The sequence below is a fragment of the Patella vulgata genome, chromosome 7, assembly GCF_932274485.2.
Source record: "Patella vulgata chromosome 7, xgPatVulg1.2, whole genome shotgun sequence".
NCBI classification, from domain to species: Eukaryota; Metazoa; Mollusca; class Gastropoda; family Patellidae; genus Patella; species Patella vulgata.
This window is the reverse complement of record NC_065885.2, coordinates 35312402-35339563: the sequence shown is the minus strand read 5'-3', so window position 1 is coordinate 35339563 and position 27162 is coordinate 35312402. Positions and strand designations below refer to the sequence as shown.

Genomic DNA, 27162 nt, shown 5'->3' with positions numbered 1-27162 from the left:
GTTTATCTATCCATGTTTGCTTTCCTATCGGTTATTGTATAAGATTTACTGTTTAACGTATCTTTGCTTTAGTGTGTTACGTTTAATTTGATCGGGAGACGTGTTCGTCGACGTCAACGTCAATCGACAACACTGCAAGAATTGGCCCTGACAAGGCAAGAGGAGTGGGTCAGATTGCCCCAAATCGTGATTGGACGGTTGATTAGGAGCATGCCACAACGAATTGCTGAATGTCTGAGCAATTAGGCCTACTCATTATTAAAACAAAAATCAAAAACGTCCATTTTCACTTTTTACGGTGTATCTCTTTGCAAGTGAAATGGGACCGTCCGATAAGCCGCCCATATGAACTGTTTATGTTCATGTGTAGGCAATTGGCCTGTTATTAACATACACTGGTTACCTCTAATAAAAACAGGAGTGCATTTCCGCAGTTTTGTATTGTTTCTGAATATCCCCTACTTTTTTAAAGAGTATATATGTCGCTCTCTGTCCGGTTTGATCGGAATCTTGATAAAAGTGCTAACCCCAATCTGCGTAAATAGAGATTTAGTAACGGTAATATAAAGTCTGTCCATCAAATAGGTAATTAAGTTAGCTTGAACCAAAGCTTGAGCAAAGTTATTTTATTGTGTCCATAGGACTGTTTTCCCACATGCGCCGTGAGGAGTTAAACGATAACGTCAGTGTCATGGAGACAAAGGGCCTTTTGACGTCATTTCCTTGTGACGAAAATCTGAAAAAAATTTAGTGCCAAGAAAGCGAAAAAACTCGAATAATTATGGCTGGACACGATTATGCTCACATCGACCAGAGACAACGGAATAACAACAATGAAGTCCCAGAGTATTCCAGGCCAAATTATATTCACGAGAACAACACATTATCCTTCACGCAAGAAACAGAGCAAGTCGGAGAAAACGAAGTAGGAGTCGAAGTCACAGAAAGTAAAGGTATGTCGACAGGAGCTGGTCAATATCATCATAGCCTGTTTTTACTTATTAGTCTTATTCAAGTAACTAAGTGGCTTAAGTTAATCTGTTGGTTAGTTATACACTTTCCGTCCGAGGTACGGGAGAATCATGTGAATGATTGTTTAGGTCACAAGGTGAATGTAGTTTCTAATCTAGTCGGACTGAGTACTGAGTAGTCCAGTCAAATATGTAGGTTAGGCCTACTTTTCTCACACCCGTAGGCTACTTCTTCATTCATTCAGATCGGAGCATCAGTATTATAGCCCAAACATTATAATTACATTTAGTTTAGCAATCTTAAAACAAATACGGAAGATCTAATAGTGTACCGGTAAATAAATCAACATTTTTATATTTTATTTTACTTTTAAATTAAAGCTCACTTTCAATTGAATTTGTATCATGTTGGCGGCATATAGGTTTTGTTTTACGTTTCAGAACGAGAAGATGATTTAGACCTAAAGGCTGGAATTCTCTTGCTGCTGTCTATCATGATATGTTTACCATACGTTGCCATGCTATGGAATTCTTTGGTATCTGGTGAAGGAGCGATAGCTGTTGCTAAGACCATTCTTAGTCAGACATTTTGGCTGGTTGTGTTGACGTCCGCCATTTTATTGTTTACCAGAGTGTATTTATCACGTAACCACATATTTAATTGGACATTAGACCAACTGAACGATTCCTTTTCTAGCACAAAATTTGCGATTGATCCTATTAAAGAATCGCTTGACTCTTCTGACACAGGCACGCAAACGGACGAGAAAGGAGACGCTTCGGAAACCGCAACAACAAAGAAGATTTACCAGTTTCAACTCAAATGTGCCCGCAGACAATTTTTACAATTAAAAAGGAATTTTGCGAAACGATTTGCGAAATTGAAACATTCCAAGCAAGATAAATCGATATATCTTACTCAATTGCAACTAAAGATTCCGGAAATGGAAAAGAAGGTGGATTTATTATTGGCTGAAAAAGAAGCCATAGAAAAACAGTATGAAGAGGAGAAACGTAGAAATCGTGAATTGATTAATCGATTTCAAAGACTCCAACAACAATTAGGAAGGGCAGGTCAACACAGACAGACGTCAAATTATTATTGAAATGTTAACAAATTTCAGCAATAAACCCTTTGTTTTATAGTTTAAGTTGAATATTAATTTGAATACTCGATAACGCCAGTGTAAAGTATTTTTGATGATTGATAGCCGACGTAGATTTGTAATTTATCTGAGCGCAAAATTAGGTCATTTCGGGACTAAGATATGGATTACTTTTATATCAATTTGTGTATTTACCAGGGAGAGAAAAATCGGGTGCCTATAAAATTCCTAGCGGGGTGTTTTATAAAGATAGTGAAAAAGTGAAACAGGGAATCAATTAGAGAAACTCGTGGTACTTTTTACACCAGTCCCATTAACAAGGGGCCGGACGAAACTGGGTACCAAATCTGGTAGGTCACAAGTCAAATGGCGACATTGGCCTCAAATAAACATTTGGTCTAAACGTATGGCTATACAATAAAGTTTTAAAATATATGGATACATAAAATTTAGAACTTATTTTTGAAATAAATTTATTAAAAACAATCATGTTACCATAACATTTTGCCTCCGGCTGATATCGCCGCCTTTGACTAGCTTTTCAACATCCATTATACATTTGAAATATTATCATATTAAGATTCGTTTAACACGGCAGCTATGTAATAAATAACAAAACAAGCATAATATACTGAAATCACTTAACATATAACAAGACAAGCATACCGAAAGCATACCGAAAGCACTTAAAGGGACAATAACACCAATAAAACTGGTCTCATAATTTTCGAATCCGTCAACAATTCTACCTTCTACTGTTCAATAAGCTTACTTATTGAATGGGCCTTAGAAAGTAATTATGGTACGCTATATCCGTCATAATTCCACACTGTTGTATGTTATTACGCATTTTTGTTGATATGGCCAACGTTTAAATCCGAAACAATATCTTTTGCGCAAAAGGGAGTATAAAGCCTGCTCCTTACAGCGTTTCGTTTGATTTGATCTATCAGGAATATGGTTATATAATTGTTTGTCTAATTTACAATTATTAAAACTATACTCGTGCTTCTCTGGTGGATTTTAGATATTACAATTTTTTAAAATTATACAGGATTTATTAGTTTTCCTTTGCGAAAATTAAGTTTATCCCATCAATAATTGAAATCTTGACACTAGATTATGTCCGTAAGTCACGTCACAATTGAATTTAAAGGTTTTCTGACTCAAACCTTTAGATTATTGATATGTGATAACATACTCTACATAAAAATCTGAGTGAACGAAACCGTTAGCTTATATAGTGTAATGAGATACTCGTCATAAATCTGACTGAATCAAACCTTTAGATTATGAATTATATCGGATTCATAAATCTGACCCAATTAAATCTTTAAATTATCGATATGTAATAAGATACTCGACATAAATCTGACTATTATCAAATAAAACAAATATCCTCGGTTCGTCATTGTTATCTACTGCTGAGTCATGAAAGGTATCCTGCTTTTTCTCATCCATGGGCGATGGTCTCTTCATTCCCTTTTTACCCAGGCAAGATTTACCAACCAGCACCTTGGCGACAAATATATAACGATTGCCGTCGTCATCCTCTTCGGTGTAACCATCGGATAATTTCGACTCCAAAGCAAAATATGCGCCGTCTCCATATAAACCATTCTGGACGAGTCGAGAATCCAGCCCCTGTGAAATGATGGATTTTACTATTTCTGGTTTTGTTCCATGGAACATGTGACGTTCGTTGGCTAAACCTATACCATATGACCTCTCTAAAGATTTCTTTTTTCTGGAAAAATATTGATAATGCATCGTCATAATTATCTTAGATTGTACTTTTTGATTCAGGACTGTCTAGTCGTTGAAAAACGTTCAACGTTCCTTTTGTTTATTGAAATTTCCCTGACCTCTATAAAACCGACGAAAAAAAAAAAAAAAAAAAAAAAATATGAAAGAGTGAAGAATGCTGTTTTTTTTCGGTTATATTGCAATCTCTTGCTTTTATGATTCAGAAAATAGCTACTTTTAACCGTACCAATCCTTAACAGACGGGTTATTGCTAAAGCTATCCAGGCATAGAGTTTCGTGGCCAATTTAATTTGTCTGCACTAAATAGTTTTCAACACACTTAAAACCAAATTATTATTTCGTCTAAAATGTCTGATTTCCCAAACCGTTACATAAATGTATGGTAAAACTATTCCACCTATCAAAATCCCCCGTTGGCAAATTTTGAAATGTCGACAAAAGGTATGTCTGTTGTTTTGTGCATACGTTTGGGCAGGTAGGCCATATAGAGGTCGACGATGCGTCTCTGGAAAGGTCGACGATATGGTTTTTGGAAAGGTAGATGACCCTTCATTGGAACAATCGAATATAATAAAATAAAGTATGTAAGGGTGTAAAAATTATTTTAAGAAACCCTAACTTGGTGAACAAAATAATAACAAAATCAGAGCCCTGTGTTTGACTCTCCTTGTTATCATACCCATCGAAATGAACACGGGAAAATAGTCCAAATGAAATAAAAATAAATGGGGTTTAACGTCCTACTGTTCTGCTCCTATGCTGGGCTAATGAAGACGGGTATACGCCATACAGTGTGCTATGAACAGTTCGCCCTAAATATCATGAATAAAATTGGACTTACACAGCATACGCCTCCCATCTGTCAATATTCTGTATCCTTTCTAACTTTATAACACGTCTGTTTCCAGATGTTTTATTAAACAGGTTCAGTATTCTTTCTCGTTCATCTGATGCACCCTTGGTACCTGGAGTTAATTCTACTCTAATATAACGATCAATGGACTTCATTGATTTCCAGTAAGCCGGAGCATCAAAATCAGTGCCAGTACCTTCTTTTCTTAATTTCAACCAAATCCTATTAATATTGATTACGTTGTTATTTTAAAATGTAACTTCACTCAACGAACAAAATACAAAACTACCAGACGTTTTTTTTTTTATAGCGAATGATTACAAGACGTAACAAAATTACAAGACGTTGTTTTATACAGTGAATGAGTGCGTTGTAGTCAAGTAACAAAACTACAAACCTTTTTTGTTATAGCGAACGCTTAATTAGTAATAAAGTAACAAAATCATGTGGACGAACTACAGCAACAATAAGTGGGTCTGCTTCAAAAAACAGGCGAAACGACAGAAAATATTTTATGAATCACTTCGTTAAATTTAAAATTGCACAAAGCTAAGATCAATACCATCATTCTTTTTTTTCCCTCAGCAATTTACATATTTTAACCCCTAATCGCTTCTTATAGAAAGGTTCAGACGCTATGCAAGCAACAAGTATAGGTTCGAAATGACAAATTATAATGTGTGTTTTACCTGTACAGTTCGTCTCTACGATCCACATTCTGGATTAAATCTAGCGGTGTTTTACCACTTTTATTTTTAATATCTAATCTGGCACCTTGATTCACCAAAATATAGGGTATATCTAGACTCTCATCAACAGTTCTAGTAAATTTAGCTACTACAGTCTGCAATATAATATATAATATATAGTGAACATCTCTTCTCTTTTTACAAAATATTTATTTAAAGGGCACATTTTCATTTTGTTCTTAGATGCTAGTTTAAATCAATGAAATAAATCAATCGATGATTCTTTTGAATTTAAAAAATGTGTATATTTAAGACAAATGACAAAACTTGTGACATAAAAAACTATGTATGAACCTGAGATTATATAGCATATAATTGGGGAAAAGTTGGCATTTAAAGTTTAGTGTCTGTTACAGATAAACTAATCACTGTGGTTTAAATTTGAGATTAAAGAGAACCGCCACGTTTTTACCTGATCAATAGAAACCTTTGTTACAGATAAATGTGCTGGTGTATCACCATTGTTATCCTTACTGTTTATATCGGCATCTAAAATATATTAATTTATAATAAACTTGAAGCGATACTCAAATAATATTAATGGGCAACAAGCCGGTTGTTTCATGGGTATGTTCAACAAATTCAAAAGTAAAACAACATCTAAAGATCAACAAAATCCAAAAACTAATAATAGACAAAAACTAATGGTCAACAAAATGTAAAGGTAGACAAAATCTAATGATAGACAAAATCTAATGATAGACAAATTATAATGGTAGACAAAATCCAATGGTACAATACAACTAAATGGCCAACAAAATTTAATGGTAGACAAACAGTGGACAAAATCTAATGGTAGACAAAATCTAATTGTCAACAAGATCTAATGGGAGATAAAATCTAATGGGGGACATTTAATAGTCAAAAAAATATAATAATAGATAAACTCTAATTGCTTGCAGTAAAGTAAACGTCAAATGTCCTTTAAATAGGTTAGCGATGACCCAGACCCATCTAAATAATATTTTGGGCTTTCGTTATTATTATATTTTTTTTTTTTGGGGGGGGGGGGTGTTATTATAGCAAAAATGGGGTTGTGTGTATGGTCGTAACACGCTGTGCTTTCATACACACGATTTGACTTTGGCGCAACTTCTGAATGTAACTAATATTAGTTTTCTTATCTGTGAGCGAGATGTCCCGGGCCAGGTTCAAGTAGATGAATTATATGTTTACATTTTATGTATAATGTATATTGCTGGGCATTTATCCTACACTATCTTGTTATTTATTATCTGATTGTGTTAGTACCTTATTTAAATATTATGAAAAAAGAAATTCATATAAATTGAATACTCAAAAGGTAAAACTTACTATTGGCTAATAAAAGGTCAATCATTGGTTCTGATTTTTTAATTACAGCTAGGTGAAGTGGTGTTCTACCATCATCGTCATTCACATCTACTGCATGTCCCTAATAAATAATAAGCGTAAACCATTGGGGAATTTCAATGTATAATATATGCATGTATCTGGTTTATCATTATATTTAAAACAATCATAATTTGTTAATTTTCATTATGATTTCTACTTGTATGAGAAAACTATAATGTATATCATAAACGTATAGTTATAGTCTAGTTTACATATTCTACGAAAAAAAAAATAGGGATATTAAAATCAACAATTTTATTTGTTATGATTTCAAATCGTTTTTTTTTGGGGGGGGGGGGGGTCCTAATATAACAGTAATGTAATATAATAGAAAATAATAACAGCAGATATGTAACAGTAATGTAATATAATAATATAATAGAATACAAATTATGTATCTGTGGTAACAGTTAATGAATATAATAGAAAACAGATTAAGTATCTGTGAAAACAGTAACGTATTATAATGTAATATAATAGAAATATCTGTGAAAACAGTAACGTAATATAATATAAAGCAGATTAAGTATCTGTGAAAACAGTTATGTAATATAAATAGAAAACAGATAAAGTATCTGTGAAAACAGTAATGCCATATAATAGAAAACAGATTTTAAAGTATCTGTTGTAACAGTAATGAATATAATAGGAAACAGATTAAATAGCCGTCGTAACATTAATTGAACAATATAATACGAATAGACAATTGAATTAATATATATTGTTTTTACTTCAATAGAAGAAGGTACCGCCCCCCCCCTTCACCCCGTCTATCCATCAAGTATGGCCAATGACACCTCTTTAAGCAAATTGTCTGGGTTGTTTTTTGGAAATTGCATGTGTAGCTATGTATATATTACATCTTGATATATGCATGTTGATGAAATTAATGTACATGTGTTACTTTAATTCCAAGCATTCATTATTGTTACTGCGATTTTACCTCTCTAATCATAGGTGCAGCGAGTTCCATTTTAGCATTAACAGCAGCAATATGTAAAGGTGTGTAGTTACCAGTAGATGTTTTTAAACTTTCTAATTTCTTCACTTTCTTTATTAGTCTTTCAAAAACCCTTAAAGATAAACATTTATATAAGCTAGAATTAGTCGTAATCATTCAGTGGCATTTAGCAATCTGAAATATAACAAAAATTAACACAGTTATATAGGACAACAAGCACTGGTTTATTATATACAAGCACACCGTTTCGTGGTACAGAAGATTTGTCAAAATGATATTAAACCATATAAATTTGTATTTAAAAAAAAATAGATAGTTTACCTTTTCTTTATGCCATTCAATATGGCACAATGTATTGCAGTAAATCCGGCTCTATTTTTTATATCTAAACGTAATGAGTCACGTGATAACATCATGTTTATCATAGAATCATTCAATTCATCCGGGTCATCCAATATTTCATGCAATGGCGTGTCTCCATCTTCATCCTAAGACAAAAATATATTTCGTGTAAAGAAACCAGATTGTTAAACCACCACAACAAATACTCTAATAGTATGTTTGGTTCATGGCGAAGTAAAGCCAATGGAACTATAAACCAAAATCAAGTATCCAATATTTAAATGTACTTTAAGGTCTATGGTTTAATGGCAGTACAAACGGTAAACATAAATATCAAGCTCAAAATCAACTCTATAGACCCTCGGATGGCTTGGACACAGCTTGGATTTAAACAGTCGTCCATTTAAAATTAAATCAATAAAGGACTGACCAAGCTAACGTTTACCGTTAGTCACAGACGTCACTACCGGAGACTAATGATGAAAGTCCTACCAAGCGATAGTGCCATTGCAATTGAGAATTCTACTTGATAATCGAGAATATGTGGGTGGAGTGATCGTCTGTCATTCAAACGATCGGCAATTCTCGTAGACGGTGTGGACACGGTTGATGCCTATTTCTAGTCCAAACTTCCAAAAGTGACAACTTCTTTCAGAATACAGTAATTTAACTGAAATTTTCAATATTTTCTTTTTTAACTAATATATCTTTAACTTTACATATTTGGTGTGCGTATTTTCCAGAACAAAATTGTCTGGATTTGGCTAAACATTACTTACCTGTGTATTAACATTACAATCTTTATTGACAAGATATTCAGCTATTTCATAATTATTATGACAAATGGCTAAATGGAATGGAGTCTGTTTTTTCTTATTAACTTGATTCACATTTACACCTTTCTCACACAATATTTTAACGACACGAAATTGTTGTCTGTAATTGGAATAAAGTAAGAATTAAACCCTTATAAATTAGTGCATTAATCGCCTTTACAGTCCTTTTTTACATTAGAACTTTTGATATCTTCGGTTGAAAAATCATTTTATCTGCAATTGACTGCATTCGATAGATCTGCCAATGGATTGCTGAGGTAAATGGTCTATTCTCTAGCTTACAAAAATTCAAAAGATAACCGGACCCTAATGAAAATCGCTTTGATGTAAATTTAGGCAAGTTCTGTGATTTCCAATAATTAGCAGAGGTTTATATGAAATTAAGTTTTCTTGATAAAAGTAATAATGAGTTATAATACTAAATACTAAATCGAACATGTCCCATTAAGATTAAATACTCGTCGGATGGTGGGGCCTGCTTGTGGTGGGGCTATAGGATGCAGCCGCAACTGAATAAATGTAAAAATACATTTGCATAAATGATTTTGCACTCTGGTTAAAATAGACAGAAAACTGATTAATCTTTCCTCAGCCATTTTCAAGCTATGCGTTGATGAAGGCCTGGTATTATGAGTAACTGACGTATATGATTTCGGTGAAATTAATTTCAAACTGTGACGATAATTGCAAATTTTCTTTTTCCTACATTTTCATTATTATGTGAAACGAATATCAGGGTATATAAATGATTTGAATCTAGATGCTAGAAGAACCCTCACCCAGAAACAGCCAGATGCAGTGGAGTATCGCCATCACTATCAGCAAGTACAGGCGATGCGTTGTTTGAAATCAAGTATTTAACAATCTTTTCGTGTCCTCTATAGCAGGCCATCTGAAGAGCTGTTTTTTCTTTAACCATGTTATCAACCTATTAAAAAAAAGTTATTAATATGAATAATTATAAATAACTCCTGACTATTGGGTGATAAAATACCTTACGAACCTAGAGTGCCTTTATTGTTCATCTTTGAGTTCAAGCGGCTGATTATCCTTTTTCCCCCACAATGTCTCGTTTTTCATCATTAAGACAGGTATTCCCTTTAGAGATTCTTGTACACTTTCGTAAATCGAAATCATGTAACAATAAATATAATGATACTTTCTTAGTTGAAAACTGACCTTTGAGGGGTCACGCTTCACCAATTTCTGGACTAGGGGTAGATCTCCTTGGGCAGCAGCGGCTACTAAGTCCCCTTTCGAGCCAATACCCATTTGAAGTATTTGTAGTACCGCCTCTTGAATGTTTTCTTGAATTTCTGATCAAATAAGAAAATACAGCAAGGTAACATAAACTCGTCAGCAGCTTCGTCGTCCGCCTAACACTTGGGTGCATAAAAGGGTATATTGGATATACTTATTTTCCCTAGAAAATATTATATTCCTAGAAAAAAGGCCTAATTCTCAAAAGCCGGGCAACGATATTAGTCATTATCAATCAAAGATGCATTATGTAAGAGCTTAATCTGCCTAATGCAGACCTTTCCATTAGCCCCAAATGTTATATAACGGCCGTAAATGAGGTAATTATACTGAAATATTCAACATATTCCCTTTTCATTATCTATTCTAAAACTATTATAGCGAGAACTATTATAGCGAGAAATGTTATAGAACCGCCGTAAATGAGATAATTATACTGAAATATTCAACATATTCCCTTTTCATTATCTATTCTAAAACTATTATAGCGAGAACTGTCGGCTCCATTTTGAATTCGTACATAATGCATCTTGACAAAATGAGCAGATGATAAAAATAATAGGACATCTCACAACCACAGACGTTCAGATACGTTCAGGTACATTTTAATAAATGACTCGGTGCCGTGTGAGGGACAGTATGATTGCTCTTTCATATACAACTGATACGGGTTACCTATCTGATACTGTATCGGTATTTGCTCAATTTTGTAGACAGTATTTTTGTTATAGAACAACGGCATATGAAAAAAATAGAGTAATATGTGTATCGTGACAATAAGAAAGGGTATATTTACCGTCTGAACCGGAAACAAAACCACTGGAGCTGGATGTGCTGCTACTGGTAGAAACAGGGCCTTCTCCATTGATGACACTTAACTCACTTTCAGACAATGACACAATATCAATAGGATCACAGCAGACCGGATTGAGGTACATCCCGTTACCAAGTAACTTAACTATTATATCTCTGTCTTTATCTATCCTTTCTACTTTAGCTGGTTTTCCCTTTATCTAAAATTGTTACAATTTAAAAATCAGTACAATACCAAATTTTAATTGTTTTAAATACATTCAATCTAATGAACTAGCGATTTGCAACATTATAACTTTGTGTTCTGTTTGGGCTATTTATTACATATGTTTTCGTAATTGCTCGGAAAAAATATCCTTACCGCTGACATTTCAGAAATCCAACCCCCATGTCCCTCTTGAAGCTTTTCCATTTTACCATCAGATATGTCAATAATACGTATCAAGTCTCCTTCCTTTAAAGAATGTGTCTGTAAAAATGAACAATCACTAAACTGATCAATTATGTTGAAAACAAAACTAGCTGTAATCATAATGTAATTGTAAACATACAAATATGAAGGCAATTGTAATTTGATCGATTACAGGGCAATACAATCGACCCATGACTGATAACATATTCTTCATTTTAAGATCAATTTGTCATAAATGTGTATTATAATCTTCATTTTAAGATCAATTTGTCATAAATGTGTTGATGTGTATTTGAAGATCAATTTTTCAGAAATGTCTTGGTGTACATTTTAGGATCAATATGTTGAAGCTAATTGTTGATGGGTGACATATTTTAAAGACCAATTTGTAACATAATATGGTTCATGCAAAGATCAATTACTGCCCCATAACAAATTCTGCACTGGTTATGGGTATAGTCGAATCTTGCTTCGCATGGTTTATCAAACTTTCAAAATAAGATACCAATTACACATACCTTTACAAGCAAAGGGCGAAATATTGTCCACTTTTGTAGATCTCGGTATTGGATAACAACTAAACGATTTTCTTTTAAATCTATAACAGTACCTTGCTCACCAATATACTGAAATTATTATAAGTTCCATACTATATAATGCAAACAAACACCTTTTATTGTTATACAATTAAATATGGAACCCGCGGAACGGAGATTTCTTATTATTCAGGATAATCCATGCCAATTTTGTTTGAATATAATTTAAATTTAAGAAGTTAGAAATACTAACCATGAAATTCTTGTACATCATACAAAGCAATGATATATAGATGGACAAAACCTTTGTTTTTCACACCCTGGGTATAATAATATTTATACACGTATTATGTCATAATTTTCATGAAATGGAAATAATATGGTAAAAGGGATTGATGATGTGGTCCATTATTTGGTGACGAGTTAGTTACCTAGAGGATTCAGCATATTGTTGATCACCACTTCAGCATTGGGGCGTTACTAGCTTCAAAACATGCTTGGTGGGAGATCTACTTATCAATGATTCGAGTTTATATACATTTCACTATTTGACACTGGTCCAGGACCCGAGCATGACGTCACCAACATCAACTTGGAATTGTGACTTAGAAGAGCGTCGTCAACAAGAATAAGAACAACAGTAACATGATGAGCATCTATTTGGGCCCAGTACCTGGACCAATCATTTTATTGTAAAAAAAAACTTACTTTTCTGATTGCTTCTTTCCAAGCACCCTTCCACTCTTTCAACACCTTTTCTACAGTTACAGCATCATCCATAATAATGACTTTATCACCTATTTTTAATTCATCTTCCGCCGATCTAGTTATATCTACAAATTAAAAAAACCCCACAGTGTTTTAAGGGTTTATGTGTGCAGCATTCGAACAGTGGATCACCGCGGGCCCCTCAGTTTTCGGTAGGGGGTAGGGATGGAGGGATGGAGGGGGGGGGGGGGGCTATACCCCCTAAAACACATGTTTTTCTTTTACTTCGGTCATGAAATCAAACCATAAAACGTCAGAATGACCTATTTATATTTTCACCAAAATATTGAACCATTTGGGAATGATCGCCAAATGAATTTATTGGAATTGTATATAACTCTTTTGGTGCGATAGCCTCCAATTTTTCAATGAGCGACTTCATAAACCTCTGTACACCCAAGGGTCAATATGGGCATGGAAAATTTAGTCTTCACTGGCTACTAAATGCTAAAAATTTACTAGCCAGAACCAAAATTTTAGTAGCCAGAAATTACAATGCTATTAACTGTAGTCTGTAACGTAAATCACTACTAGATATTACGCGTTGTTTTTTTTAATCTGTGTCTGAGAGGAATCTTCCTTTTTTTTTTAAAGAAAGAGCTTAAAAGATTTTGTTTTTATTCATTTTATTAATATATAGGGAATAACTTTAATGTTTGGGTTAGAAAAATGGGTCAACAACATGCGTAGTCGGACATTTTGTACACATTGCCGTAAGTTAGAAGTTAGAACGATTTTCGGCATATGTAAGAAAATATATGAATGTCGTAAATATTGTCGTTAAATTGAAGTTATTTCCCCTAGTAAGTTCCGGTTTTACGAAGCGCTGAATAAACAAATTCAATTTTGTAAAAAAAAACTTTGTAATTATTTTAAAACGAGAAAAAAATCTTACAGTCGCCAGCTGGCGACTCAAGTGAAAATTTTAACTAGCCAGAAAATATATTTGGTCGCCATGGCGAGTGATTTAGTCGCCATGTAGAGCCTTGTCTACACCCTGTTCACATTATATTTCTTTCATGACACCTCCACCTCCACGTTTTATTTGTCCCGGTAACTTTAGTAATAAACAGACAGGAACATGGATATTGGACACACAGATCGCTACCATTAGCGTGGAACAAATGATGTACCTAAAATCGGAAGGTGCTCTGGAAAACAATGATGTTTTGTAGATTCTCCAATCAGTGTTAGGTCAACACGTCCGTCTCCACCAATTCTACAGTCTTTTCTAATTCCATTGCTCCATTCAATCAGTACACCACCTCTATATGACTTGGAACCCCACTTGGTCAATTTCTCAACAGTACCACTGCTATTATTGCCCCCTGAAATAAAACACCACAGCAAAATATTGCGATTGAAAGGAATTGATAAGGGGTTAATGTCTCCATAGAACTTTTTGAGACTAGCATAATATGACAAGTTTCCTTTCTATGGGTATGTGAGTGAGTGGATGGGTGGGTGAGGCGATATCGGAGTTTCCATCGACACCTCGCCACTTGACTAAATGACAGACCTAATAATCTAAAGCGCACGCTTCAGATCACTGGCGTCGCCCAGTCTAAATCTTATTTTACAATAAATCACTTACCATCATCATCGCCCCATTCCCAATCTAATCCTCGTGTTACGTCAGATCCTGGTAATATACCATGTAACCGGATCTTTTTACTTCTACCCTGGCTTGATACAGGTGTACTGATAAAGAACAAGAATATTAACCTGATTAAAATTACATGGTTTTTTTATTCGTCTTTTGTTTTGGTTTGTTTAACTTTCCATAACTAATATTATACCGAATCTGGAATTTTTCTATTGTTTTTTTTTATTTGACCTTTTACTTGTGTACTAAACACACCAAACTAAATTGTGTTGTTTTTTTTTTCAATTAAGCCAATACATCTACTGATCTATCTATTGATAAATTCACTGGAGTCTAGTACATAACACAGCCGACGCTGGCAGGAATTTCAGGATCCGCAGTCATCAGTGAAGTATGTAAAAAAGAAAACAATCCTATGGAAGAATAACGTTGCGAATATTATTTCAATGTTCACGGTGCAAAATGCAAATGTCAGCAGTTCAAAATACGTATTTTAGTTTTAAAATTTGCAATTTCCATTGCCCCACAATACCATTGTCACAGTGTTAAAATACAGAATACACTTTTTAATAATACAAGATACGTTATAATAGTTATTGTGCACATTACACTTCTCAATTATGCATTTTGCATTATAGACAAATGCATAATAGAACATTGGTATTGCGGAGCAATAGATATTGCCAATTGTAAAACTAAAATACGTATTCTGAACTGTTAACATAAGCGTTTTGCACTGTGGACATTGGAATAATATTGACAACGTTTTTCTTCCATAACATACATCCCAAACCATGAATTTCTAATTGTTTCATTAATTGAGATTATACGAATTCATATGAGAAGCGGCAGTAGTCAGTCCCATATCCTTCAAATATTTGGTTGTAATGTTTGCTTTATACTTACACTGTGGATACTTCCGTCATATATCTAAGGAACGTGTGATCACTGGAATGTCTCTGTTTCATGTAGCAAGGTGTGCACAGATCGAAATCATGACACTGTCGACATTTCCATCGAATTCCTACTATTGGATTTTCTTGACACGAATCACATGTAATTCCATTTTGAATAACCCCTAAAATAATGTAAGAAACTTCTAGATGTGTCGCTCATGTATCTTTAATACAGGCTAGGCAAATTGAAATGGTTATTCCTGTAGCTGTTGTAATTATCTTCTTTGACTGACATTTAGTAATTGAACATATATTAACTCAAGGTACAATTTTATGGATACACAATTACTGGGTTTTATAGTCTAAAATAGGTTTTATATCTTTCATGATTTTCTGTTTATTGAATTAATATATTTTTTTTAATTCCCTTGCATCAGCGACCACTCTTGTTCATTCATGCCCCCATTCATTCACATTTCTCTTTAAATTATTGTTTATCTATAGCTCAGGTTAATTGGTTTCCCAATACATCGATCATTATAAATAATAGGATCCCTCCCCCTTTTAATCCCTGTAAGAGTTTCCGCTGTGTATATTTAGTTGTAAATGGCCCCCTAAACAAAGGTGTTAAGTTTTAATAATATTCACGCCCCCCCCCCTTAATCCCTGTAAGAGTTTCCGCTGTGTGGGTTTTAAGTTTTAATAGTATTTGATTGTTATTTCTGTTGCATATTCTGTATATATTTGCCTACTATTCACATACCTGTTTTGTCTACGATATCACCCTTGGTGGAGGTAGACGTTTAACTCCAGAAATGAACGAACGAACACACCTGTTTGCTTGATAAAGACAAGAATATCCTCGTCGAAACGTCGCTTAGTATTAAACCCAGTAATTGTGTATCCATACTTAATTACTTGAACAAAATAGGATTACTAAATTTGATGGTTAACGACAAACTACGTAGCAGTTATTAACATTGTTTTAAAATAGAATATTAAATACGGATGCAATTTCCTTAGCTCTATAACGGATCTATTCACCTTATAATTCAAAATTGGATTTAAATATGGATATATATTAGTTATTCTAAATCATAATTATTGATTTACTCGCCTTACCTGTAGGGGCATTGTCGTATACGTACAGTTCATGTTTCCCGTCGGCTCCAGCTTTATATATTCCTTGGTTCCCTACATCCCAAACGACCTTCACCTTGGCTTTAGAAAGATAAGCAGCGACAACGGTTCCAAGACTGCCAGCGCCACTGTCTTCGGATTTGCCAGCCCAATCAGGACCACGTATAACTCTAGTTCCTACTGTCGACATCTCATGCTTGTATTCAGATACTCGTATTGAAATGTCTTATCTACCTTTAATTGAATCGTTCAGCCAGAGATGTAGATTTATCTAGAATCAGGAAGAGCAAACTGTGGTGTAATTACGTCCACTTGGCACAAACCAGGTTACTTCGGTATTAACATAATTATGGTACAGTTGTATTTCAATAATTCGCTTGCTAGTCGGGAGGGGGGGGGGGAGTAGCCTGCTCAGTGTTATGTACTAGCTTGGGATCGAAGCCACGTCAGTTGACTCGATGATTACCCCCTACTCCCCACCCCAAAGATTTTGGCGATTAACACGCTAATCCAAATTAAATTACAATTTCGTTTGTTGTCACACCATGTTGTGTAACATACTTTCTATCTCCACCATGTTCTGTCTGAGACAGATGTTTTATATTATAGTATAAACTATATTTACCCCCCAATCCCATATGATGCACTATTATATACCCGAGTCTTAAAATTCCCAATACCCATCACAAAATGTAGCACCATATACCAAAACAGATCAATTCATTGTTTAATAAACTCACATGAACTGAACACAGTTTACAAAGAAACTGAGCTGTGAAGATTTTATGGTGTTCTATTTCGGCCACTTCCCGCGTCGCGCGTTGCCGTTTTCAATGTTAAGCTATCGAGAAAAAAAAGCGACGTCGGCTTTTTAACACGACGTCGCCTTTTCTAAGGTGATGAAATGCGCATGTACCAGGATAATTCATTTGCAGTTTATTTGCCGTTTGGTATTTATCTTCAATACGGTAATTATGCTGGACACAGGGAACTGCCATTAATATCCTTTATATAACAATACATTTCTATAATACCCAGATTATATGTTATATTTTAAATCTCTGTTCTAAACAGAAATGTCTTGTTATATAATAGATTTCCATGGCAGTTCCTTGTGTCCAGCATAAATCAATGTATTGAAGAAAAAATACCAAACGGCAAATAAACTGCAAATGAATAACGGCAAAGATTTCGACATTTTTACGTTCTCCATGTTCACACTACGCGATGCAAGTTCGTAAATGTTGACATCTAAACGTTCAGTTGTTCTCTGATTCTCATAAAAGTAAGTGCAGGGGGATTGCACCACACAAAATTTACACAAAAACAAATACACGGACAAGACATCATACTCAGGAAAACACAAACAGACAGACAATTAAAAAAAGTGAAAAGTACGTCTGACCTACGCGTGAGTGTACTTGGTTTAGATATCATATTGTTATTTGACATACTTTATATTCAATACAAATATGCTAACACAAACCCTGAGAATGTACAACGTGTTTCTATTTAGACATGTATAAACAAGTAACAATAAAACATCGTATAGGTAAGTCTCGATTATTTCAGCCTATTTTGTCTCAGCTTCAACTAATAATCGAGACTATGAATAAGTAAACAAGCTAAACGCATAAACATGGCATAAAATATTGACAACTCGCTTCGAGACAGAGGTGAATTGTTTTGTTTTGTAAAAATTAATTTTCACTCTAGTCAAACATTAGAAAATTCTTGGAAAATGTATTGTCAAAACCAATTGCAAAAATAGATTTTGGGTTTTACTTAAGTGAAATAATTCCGCATTCTGATATTAAGCTATACTCCAGAATATCATCACATAATGGACTAAATGAAATCAGATGAACTAATTAAGATATTTAGATATCCGATTATAAGTAACGGTTCCATGATTGCATATTTGACAAGACGACCCCCCTCCCCTCCACACTCAGAAGAGAGAGAGAGAGAGAGAGAGAGATGGGGTTTAACGTCCACTCGACACAAACTAGGTCATTTCGGGACTAACATATTTCAATGATTCGCTTGCACGTAGGGGTCTTTAGTAGTGGGAAGAAACCGGAGGACCCGGAGAAAACCCACGGGGTTGGACAGGCGACCCTACTTCATGTCACGTACAACCGGGGATTCGAAACCACGCCAGTTGACTCAATGACAGGCCTCATGATACAGCACGCAGGTGCTAACCATTCGACTATCCACCCCCCCTCCCCCCACTCAGAAAAGAGAGACCCCCTCCCCGCTCCACCAAACGCACATACCGACACTGCTAGTCCTCAAATGATCTTCGTCAATATTTCATTCAACCATGTTATTTCAATGTATCATTGATATCAAATGTACACATACCTAAATAATGGTTATATTTTTTAGGAATAACTTTCAATCTATCCGCAATTTAAAACAAAAATCTGAATTACATTAATTCTAGGAAATCATAATTGACAGAAATGTTCAACTTACCACGTAAACTTTAACTATATAGGATCTCTTTTTAAAAACTTCCTCATTAAGCGAAACTAATAGCAGCCCAATGACGTCCTTCCTACCCACAATGCATAACGTATCGATATAGGTTAGCGTTGTCAAATATTCTATGCAGTCAACGTTCACTATAGATAAATCGTCGCTGTGACTGTGGTGAAAGACGTACAAGTAGATAGCACATGTACAAGCTTTATAGTATTTATTAAATGATATAAGACTATGTGGCTATGGTAACTGGGCGCAGTGGATTCAGTCGAAATTAATAAATCTGACAGGAAATCAGAGTACCCGGGGAAAACCCACGAAGTTAGGGAGATAGCCCTTCAGAACCCATAGACTTGATGGATAACGAGCACTAAGATATACTGGGAGCCCATTATACACACACCAGTATACTATACCTACCCTTGGTACATATGGATTACTTGATGGCCATATATATTAAATATCAGTATAATATTTAATAAATAAATGTCAATACAAACATTAATATCTATCAAAATTTCAGACATAAATAAAATTAGTTTCAATTTAGAAAATGCAGTTGCTTCCCCTGAATAGCTGAGCGTTTATTTGCAGTCGTAACGAAATGCTAGTAAATGAAGAACCCCGACCGAAAGACAATTCGCGCCCTTGGAATTGCATTATAGTAGGGTGCACCATGCACCCACAATTTTCCCTACAGAAAGTTGAACTCGACACGGCGAATGTGCACGCTTCAGTGCCTTGTCTCGAAATGATTTCTGGCTAGTCACACGGTTCGATAACACTCAGGACAAGAGTCTATGAGTCTATAAATAGTCATAGTACGTGAAATTCTCTACACATCTATCGACTATTACAGCCTACAGGTACATGGGACAGGCACGCCCTTATATGGTGCACCCATGCTATATGTCACATGTGATTTTTTCAAATTATTTTCTGAGCTTTTTTCTTAATATTTTTCAAATTTTTTAATCTTCTTTATTTTTCTTCCTATTTGGTGCTAAATCATATAATATTTACTATCAAACATATTCGTATAAAAAAAAATATACCTTCTGATGTATCTAATAAAACAGAAAGGTAAGACACTTTTCTGTTGACATTTTCTTCTCCGTGAGGTACCCCTGTCGCTATTTAATTCGAAATCGTGAATAAAATTGTCTTGCCTTACAAATCAACCACTCGGTTCCTTTCGATAAAAACACATATTTCAATTTTTTTTTAAAATGCTAAGTCAGTTTATTTGCCATAAATCACTCGAGATTTTTTTACAATTCATCGACATTTTCAATTAGTTCAGTAGAAATGACGGAAGTAGTAATAAGGGAGACAACTCTGTCAACTGGCCGGAATGGACCGGTATTACGAAAAGGTGTGTCGAATGAAAAATAACCAAGTTGTGTCCATTTGAAACTAAATTAAACGCATTTGTTTGACATTCATCCATTTTCCCCACAGACAGTTTTTGTCACAGTGTTTTACAATATCCCTGTCCGCATGCACCTGTGATTTTCTCGTATTTTTATTCGGCCTACCTGTTCTTAACGCCGATTTATTCGGGCCAGTTGACAGAGTTGTCTCCCGTATTACCACTTCCGTCATTTTTATTCAACTTGTTCAAAATGTCGATGAATTGTAAAAAAAACTCGAGTGATTTATGGCAAATAAACTGACTTAGCATTTTTGAAAAAAATTGAAATATGTGTTTTTATCGAAAGGAATATATATCGAAAGGTACCGAGAGGTTGAATTTTAAGGCAGGGCAATTTTATTCACAATTTTGAATTAAATAACAACAGGGGTACCTCACGGAGAAAAAAATGTCAACAGAAAAGTGTTTTACCTTTCTCTTTTATTATATACATCAGAAGGTATAATTTTTTTTTCGTGATACGAATATGTTTGATAGTAAATATTATATGATTTAGCACGAAATAGGAAGAAAAATAAAGCAGATTAAAAAATTTGAAAAATATTAAAAAAAAAACCCAGAAAATATTTTAAAAAAATCAGATATGTGCACCATATAAGGGCGTACCTGTCCCCATGTACCTGTGTTACAGCCGTAAAAAAATCTATTGTTGACAATTCTGAATAGCAGTAATATTTAGCTTTTTGGTTATTACAGCAGCTTTAGAAATTACGTTCGTTTTATTTTTTAAATTGCTTTATCATTAACTATACCGTTAGGAGCGGCATCTTTTCGTTTAGTAGAAATAATATCTCCGAAACACTCGAATTAGGCCAGAACATGATACTAGCAGTAGTTTTATTTTACTTTTACAAGGTTCTTAAAACAATTGTTGAGTTGCCTAACGTGCGTGGTTCTAAATTCAATTTCTTGTTCCAGCTTTCTGTTATGTTTCGTAAAAAAGTAATCTTGATTATCCCGGCCTGTCAATCAGATGGAGAATGGTCGGTAGACTGGTTAAGCGAGACTAATTTCAAAATAAGGGCACGTAACCTATTTTTTACTCAAAAGTGCCCTGATGTTATGGCCGACACTCGTAACCATTTTTCAGTCTATTATTTATTGATGGTTAAATAGTCATAGCTTATTAAGTAAAACATGGCCGTTTATATAGTGAATATAAATGTGCGAAACTGATTTAAGGTTTGCTATATATATATAATTATTGTGGTGTAATTGTCGAGATATTTGGAGATATTTATTTATGGTGGGGTACCCTGATTATAGGTCATTTACGTTCGCGGACGTTGACTGTAAATCAAGTTATATCAAACAAATCCATAGATTCTTCAAATTGTTTAATTCTCAAGGATGTAAACTGATCAAGCTGTACGATTCTGCTTTCTCTAAAACATAAAAATATAATATTTTGTAATCGATAATCCTTTCTTATCCCTAGATACAAATAATAAAATAAAATGAAATAAAATTAAATATATATCCGACGAGTGAACATTGTTACTAATTCTTTACTTTCCAGATACTCGCATTTGTTTCTGGCACATATCGTCTGAGGATTCATATTATTCTGTCATAGTCTTTTTTTTTGTGAAGCATCTTACATGTAGGTCCACATTTTCAGAATCACTTCACGCAAAAATGGAATAAAAAAGTTTAATTCTATGATGCAATGCACATGCTGTATACTAATTAGCATGGAATTCTCATTATACAATCATTATTTGACACTAGTCACTATAAGATATTAAAATAGCTAATTAGAGTATAGTTGTTGGCATACACCTACAGATAACAAGCAGAGGAATTTCAACTATGTTCTATTACAAATAGTACAAATTAAAGACACCATGCACTCTTCTATAAATCACTAAATCTCTTTGGTTTGGGTTAAAAAAAATAAACAAAACAGACGATTTCATTGCATTTTATATGTCGAATTGTTTAGTGGGGTGGTAATCTGTCGTCTTTGAAAATTTTACGTTCAGAGATTAAGCCAGTGTTGCGATATAATACATTTCGACACAGAACATCAACATTTAAAAAATAATTAAAACAAGTCGACCGCAGGATAATCATTCACAACAAATTTTTAATCGTAAAATTTTTATCTCAACAGATCGCACGCTGTGCAGCGACGTCGCATGGAATTTACCAATGTTTGAAAGAAGGCCTGGGGCAAATTGTTCCATTCTTGGACAAGAGCAGCTTCTAAAGCAGCAATGGTGTGCATCTGTGGTCTCCGATACGATACAGACGGCGTCCAATCTCATCCCAGACATGTTCTATCGGTGCCATGTCCGGAGACATGGCTGGCCAGTCCAATACATTGATGTTGTTAGCAGCCAGGTAGTCCTTACTAAAACGGGCGGTATGCGGACGTGCATTATCCTGTTGGAAGTGCTGAAGTTGTGGGTGCGCTCGAAACAGCGGAACAACAATTGGTTGCAAGACATCATCACGGTAAGCTACAGCATTAACGCGACCCCTGCAAATGTGTAGGGCGGTCCGGTGATGACATGTGAAGCCTCCCCACACCATTACACTTCCCCCACCCCATCCATTCGTTTCGAAGACGTGATACTATAGTCTATAATTAAAAGTGCACTGGATAGATTATATATGGGATGACCTAGTGATATACCGTATAGGCCTAGTGTTTTAGAGTCTCGCCACGAGCTCTAGGCTAGGTCTAGGCCTTGCTGACAGGTCACACCAGGCTTGTAATCGTGGTTTCGATCCCTGGTGTGAGATGAACTGCCTTCTCAACCTCGTGAGTTTACTACGGTTTCTTACGACAGCAAAGACGCGTGCGCTAAGTATAATAAAATAAGACAACCCGTTGAAAGCGGACGTGAAACACAAAGAACAACAACAACATTATAATATTAGACAGTTTTTCTTAGATTAAAATGCCATCATTTCATTGGGATTTATCGGCCGATAAATTATAATTAATCAGTTGCCCCTGGATTTGCTGCAGTAACGTTTAATTAGTTCTCATCCGCATTCCTTCGGACAAAATGCCATTTTGTTTTTATCATGAAAGATCTTTTTTTGTTTCAGAAATAAAAGATAACCGTACAGTATTAGATGATCGACTTAAAAGATATAACGATGAAAATATTCCGGAAGTAAAGGAAAAAGAGAAAGAATGTTATTTTTCAGAGGAGACTATACATGAGATTCTAGATGTCATTTTAAATTTAAAAGGTACCAGTTTTCAATGTCTTCCAATGTCTGGGTGGTTCATGTCGGGCGCGGCGTGGGGTATGCCTACTTTCTTTGAAACATCTGGCACCTCGTTTAAAATAGTGATTATGTTGGAAGGACACTTATTGTTATTGTTTAGTTTTGTCCATTTGCTGACTACCCATTGTGTGACTGAAATGGACACTTCACCGCATCTTTAATAAGGGTGGTTGGATGACCAAATGGTTAGCGCGTGAGCGCTGTATCATAAGGTCTGTCATTCAGTCAACTGGCGTGGTTTCGATTCCCCGGTTGTACGTGACAAGGAGTAGGGGTGCCTGTCCAACCTCGTGGGTTTTCTCCATGTCCCCAGGTTTCCTCCCACTGCTAAAGACCTCTACGCGCAAGCGAATTATTGAAATAAATTGAACCATGTGTTACTGTTAGTCACGAAATGGCCTAGTTTGTGTCAGTCGAGTGGACGTTACACCCAATCTCTCTCTCTCTCTCTCTCTCTCTCTCTCTCTCTCGAATATAACAGTATCTTTTTCTCAAAATGGCCCATGTACTATGTTGACCGAAGGTTGTTAATCCCATTCAATCCATTTACGAGAGTTAGTATATCTTTGCCAAAAGCAGTGGGAAAAATCCTAGATTAGTTAAAGTAACAGTCCCAGATCTACTTATGACTTATGATACACGTTGATGCCATCGGAATGTGTAATAATTAATAGCATGGCACAATTGTTAAAAGTTATCTCGGAGCTTCTAAATGACCTAGGATAAAACATTACTGATTACAGATTATTTTTTTTTAAAATCACTAAAAACAATCTGGAATTACTAGCCCCCCCCCCCCCACAAAGACAAAATCCAGATATTATCAAAAATTGAATACATATCATATGTATCTTTCAGCAAAATGCTGAGACAATTGCAAATGAAGAAGCCTTAAGGCGCTTGATAAGGGAACGGATAAAGTATTTACCTGAAAATTCTTGGAAAATGGGATGTAGTCAAGGGGAATTAACTCTTGCAAAAGACATGACCGGCGTATTGAATACTGCCCGACAAATAACACTGTTTATGGACAAACTATTAGTTCAGAAGTGAGTATTCCATCAATATTGATTTAACCAACGTCCCCTTTGAAAATTTTAATGATTTATCTTAATGATGTATATATCTCTTTATTTTAGGTCAACACCAAGTTTAGAATTTGGGTTTATCTGATGCCGAGTTCACAAAGCATTTTTAAACTTAAGTTAGGAATTTACTCAATTTCCAATCACTGTTTATGAAAATAGCTTTGATCCAGAAACACCAAACTTTGTACATAGTTTCTTATTGATGTATTTGATACATTAAAACAACAAGTTAGCTTGTTTACTATCTTAATGTGTCGACAGTGGAACACAAAATCGGATCTATCTCAACACGGGTATTATCTATATACGCAAAATCAAAGCGGTCTAGTCATATTAAATACCCCAGCCCCGCTACTTTGATGGTTTCGGATTACACGTTAATTAGGGTGAATCGAATAATTAGATACATGACATAAATCTATTTTATTTTACAGAAAAGAAAATAACCCAGAAACAGCGTACATCCCCGTTAGAAAATCGAAAGCAAGTTGCCCATGTGAATTACCCGTATTTGGTAAAAACCACGTGCCGCCATATCAGTCATGTAATCAAATTGGTTCAGAAACGTACATTTCGGCTGTTGAAGATCAAAATAGTACCAGACTTGGTTCCCCTTTTGGGATTGCAAGCAGTGGAACGTCGTCTGCAATATCATCCCCCAGAACCAGGTCCCCCGTACAGAATGAACAAAGAAGCGTCGATGAAGTATTCGATGGTAGCGAAATATCAGTAGGATGGAGCAGTGCATGAGATGTAACAATGTGCGAGAGAAATGTTCCGAAACTGATATTTGAATTTTCACGAGAACAACACATTATCCTTCACGCAAGAAACAGAGCAAGTCGGAGAAAACGAAGTAGGAGTCGAAGTCACAGAAAGTAAAGGTATGTCGACAGGAGCTGGTCAATATCATCATGGCCTGTTTTTACTTATTAGTCTTATTCAAGTAAGTGGCTAAGTTAATCTGTTGGTTAGTTATACACTTTCCCGTCTGAGGTACGGGTGAATCATGTGAATGATTGTTTCGGTGAATGTAGTTTCTAATCTAGTCGGAATGAGTAGTCCAGTCAAATGGGCTATGTACTGTAGGTTAGGCCTACTTTTCTCACACCAGTAGGCTACTTCGTCATTCATTCAGATCGGAGCATCAGTATTATAGCCCAAACATTATAATTACATTTAGTTTAGCTAAATGTAATTTAGAAGATCTAATTAGTACCGGTAAATAAATCAACATTTTTATATTTTATTTTACTTTCAATTGAATTTGTATCATGTTGGCCGCATATAGGTTTTGTTTTACGTTTCAGAACGAGAAGATGATTTAGACCTAAAGGCTGGAATTCTCTTGCTGCTGTCTATCATGATATGTTTACCATACGTTGCCATGCTATGGAATTCGTTGCTGTTGCTAAGACCATTCTTAGTCAGACATTTTGGCTGGTTGTGTTGACGTTCGCCATTTTATTGTTTACCAGAGTGTATTTATCACGTAACCAAATATTTAATTGGACATTAGACCAACTTAACGATTCCTTTTCTAGCACAAAATTTGCGATTGATCCTATTAAAGAATCGCCTGACTCTTCTGACACAGGCACGCAAACGGACGAGAAAGGAGGCGCATCGGAAACCGCAACAACAAAGAAGTTTTACCAGTTCCAACTCAAATGTGCCCGCAGACAATTTTTACAATTAAAAAGGAATTTTGCGAAACGATTTGCGAAATTGAAACATTCCAAGCAAGATAAATCGATATATCTTACTCAATTGCAACTAAAGATTCCGGAAATGGAAAAGAAGGTGGATTTATTATTGGCTGAAAAAGAAGCCATAGAAAAACAGTATGAAGAGGAGAAACGTAGAAATCGTGAATTGATTAATCGATTTCAAAGACTCCAACAACAATTAGGAAGGGCAGGTCAACACAGACAGACGTCAAATTATTATTGAAATGTTAACAAATTTCAGCAATAAACCCTTTGTTTTATAGTTTAAAATACTCGATCACGCCAGTGTAAAGTATTTTTGATGATTGATAGCCGACGTAGATTTGTAATTATCTGAGCGCAAAATTAGGTCATTTCCGGACTAAGATATGGATTGCTTTTATATCAATTTGTGTATTTACCAGGGAGAGAAAAATCGGGTGCCTATAAAATTCCTAGCGGGTTGTTTTATAAAGATAGTGAAAAAGTGAAACAGGGAATCAATTAGAGAAACTCGTGGTACTTTTTACACCAGTCCCATTAACAAGGGGCCGGGCGAAACTGGGTACCAAATCAAACCGCAACATCTGGTAGGTCTCAAGTCAAATGGCGACATTGGCCTCAAATAAACATTTGGTCTAAACGTATGGCTATACAATAAAGTTTTAAAATATATGGATACATAAAATTAAGAACTTATTTTTGAAATAAATTTATTAAAAACAATCATGTTACCATAACATTTTGCCTCCGGCTGATATCGCCGCCTTTGACTAGCTTTTCAACATCCATTATACA

General features: G+C 35.0%; 1 protein-coding gene across 3 annotated transcripts; it reads right to left on the bottom strand.

Moving 5' to 3' along the window:
* Nucleotides 1–2533: 2533 nt before the first annotated feature.
* LOC126827478 (E3 ubiquitin-protein ligase MIB2) lies at nt 2534–19006 on the bottom strand. 3 transcript variants are annotated; one of them, XM_050556848.2, is made up of 19 exons: nt 18875–19006; nt 16373–16661; nt 15261–15432; nt 14343–14449; nt 13882–14076; nt 12689–12813; nt 11963–12070; nt 11394–11501; nt 11016–11232; nt 10139–10275; nt 9739–9887; nt 8903–9059; nt 8103–8269; nt 7764–7893; nt 6761–6860; nt 5859–5935; nt 5387–5541; nt 4686–4919; nt 2534–3824 (listed from the first exon to the last, which is right to left on the bottom strand). In XM_050556848.2, exons 2-19 carry the CDS (start codon nt 16578–16580, stop codon nt 3416–3418), a joined length of 2955 nt encoding a protein of 984 aa, XP_050412805.2. In that variant the 5' UTR covers nt 16581–16661; nt 18875–19006; the 3' UTR covers nt 2534–3415. The 3 variants fall into 3 exon arrangements, with proteins under 3 accessions (XP_050412805.2, XP_050412806.2, XP_050412814.2); XM_050556849.2 differs by lacking the exon at nt 18875–19006 and adding an exon at nt 17131–17310; XM_050556857.2 differs by lacking the exons at nt 2534–3824; nt 18875–19006 and having other exon boundaries at nt 4682–4919; nt 16373–17338.
* Nucleotides 19007–27162: the final 8156 nt, after the last annotated feature.

Excerpts from the sequence above, each read along its gene's own strand:
- LOC126827478 (XM_050556848.2), bottom strand. The coding sequence starts at position 16,580 with ATGTCGACAGTAGGAACTAGAGTTATACGTGGTCCTGATTGGGCTGGC. Across the intron at positions 9,888-10,138 it reads TGAAGCGTGACCCCTCAAAG|GTTGATAACATGGTTAAAGA; the intron begins GTCAGTTTTCAA and ends TTTTTTTAATAG. Across the intron at positions 6,861-7,763 it reads CTGCACCTATGATTAGAGAG|GGACATGCAGTAGATGTGAA; the intron begins GTAAAATCGCAG and ends ATTATTTATTAG.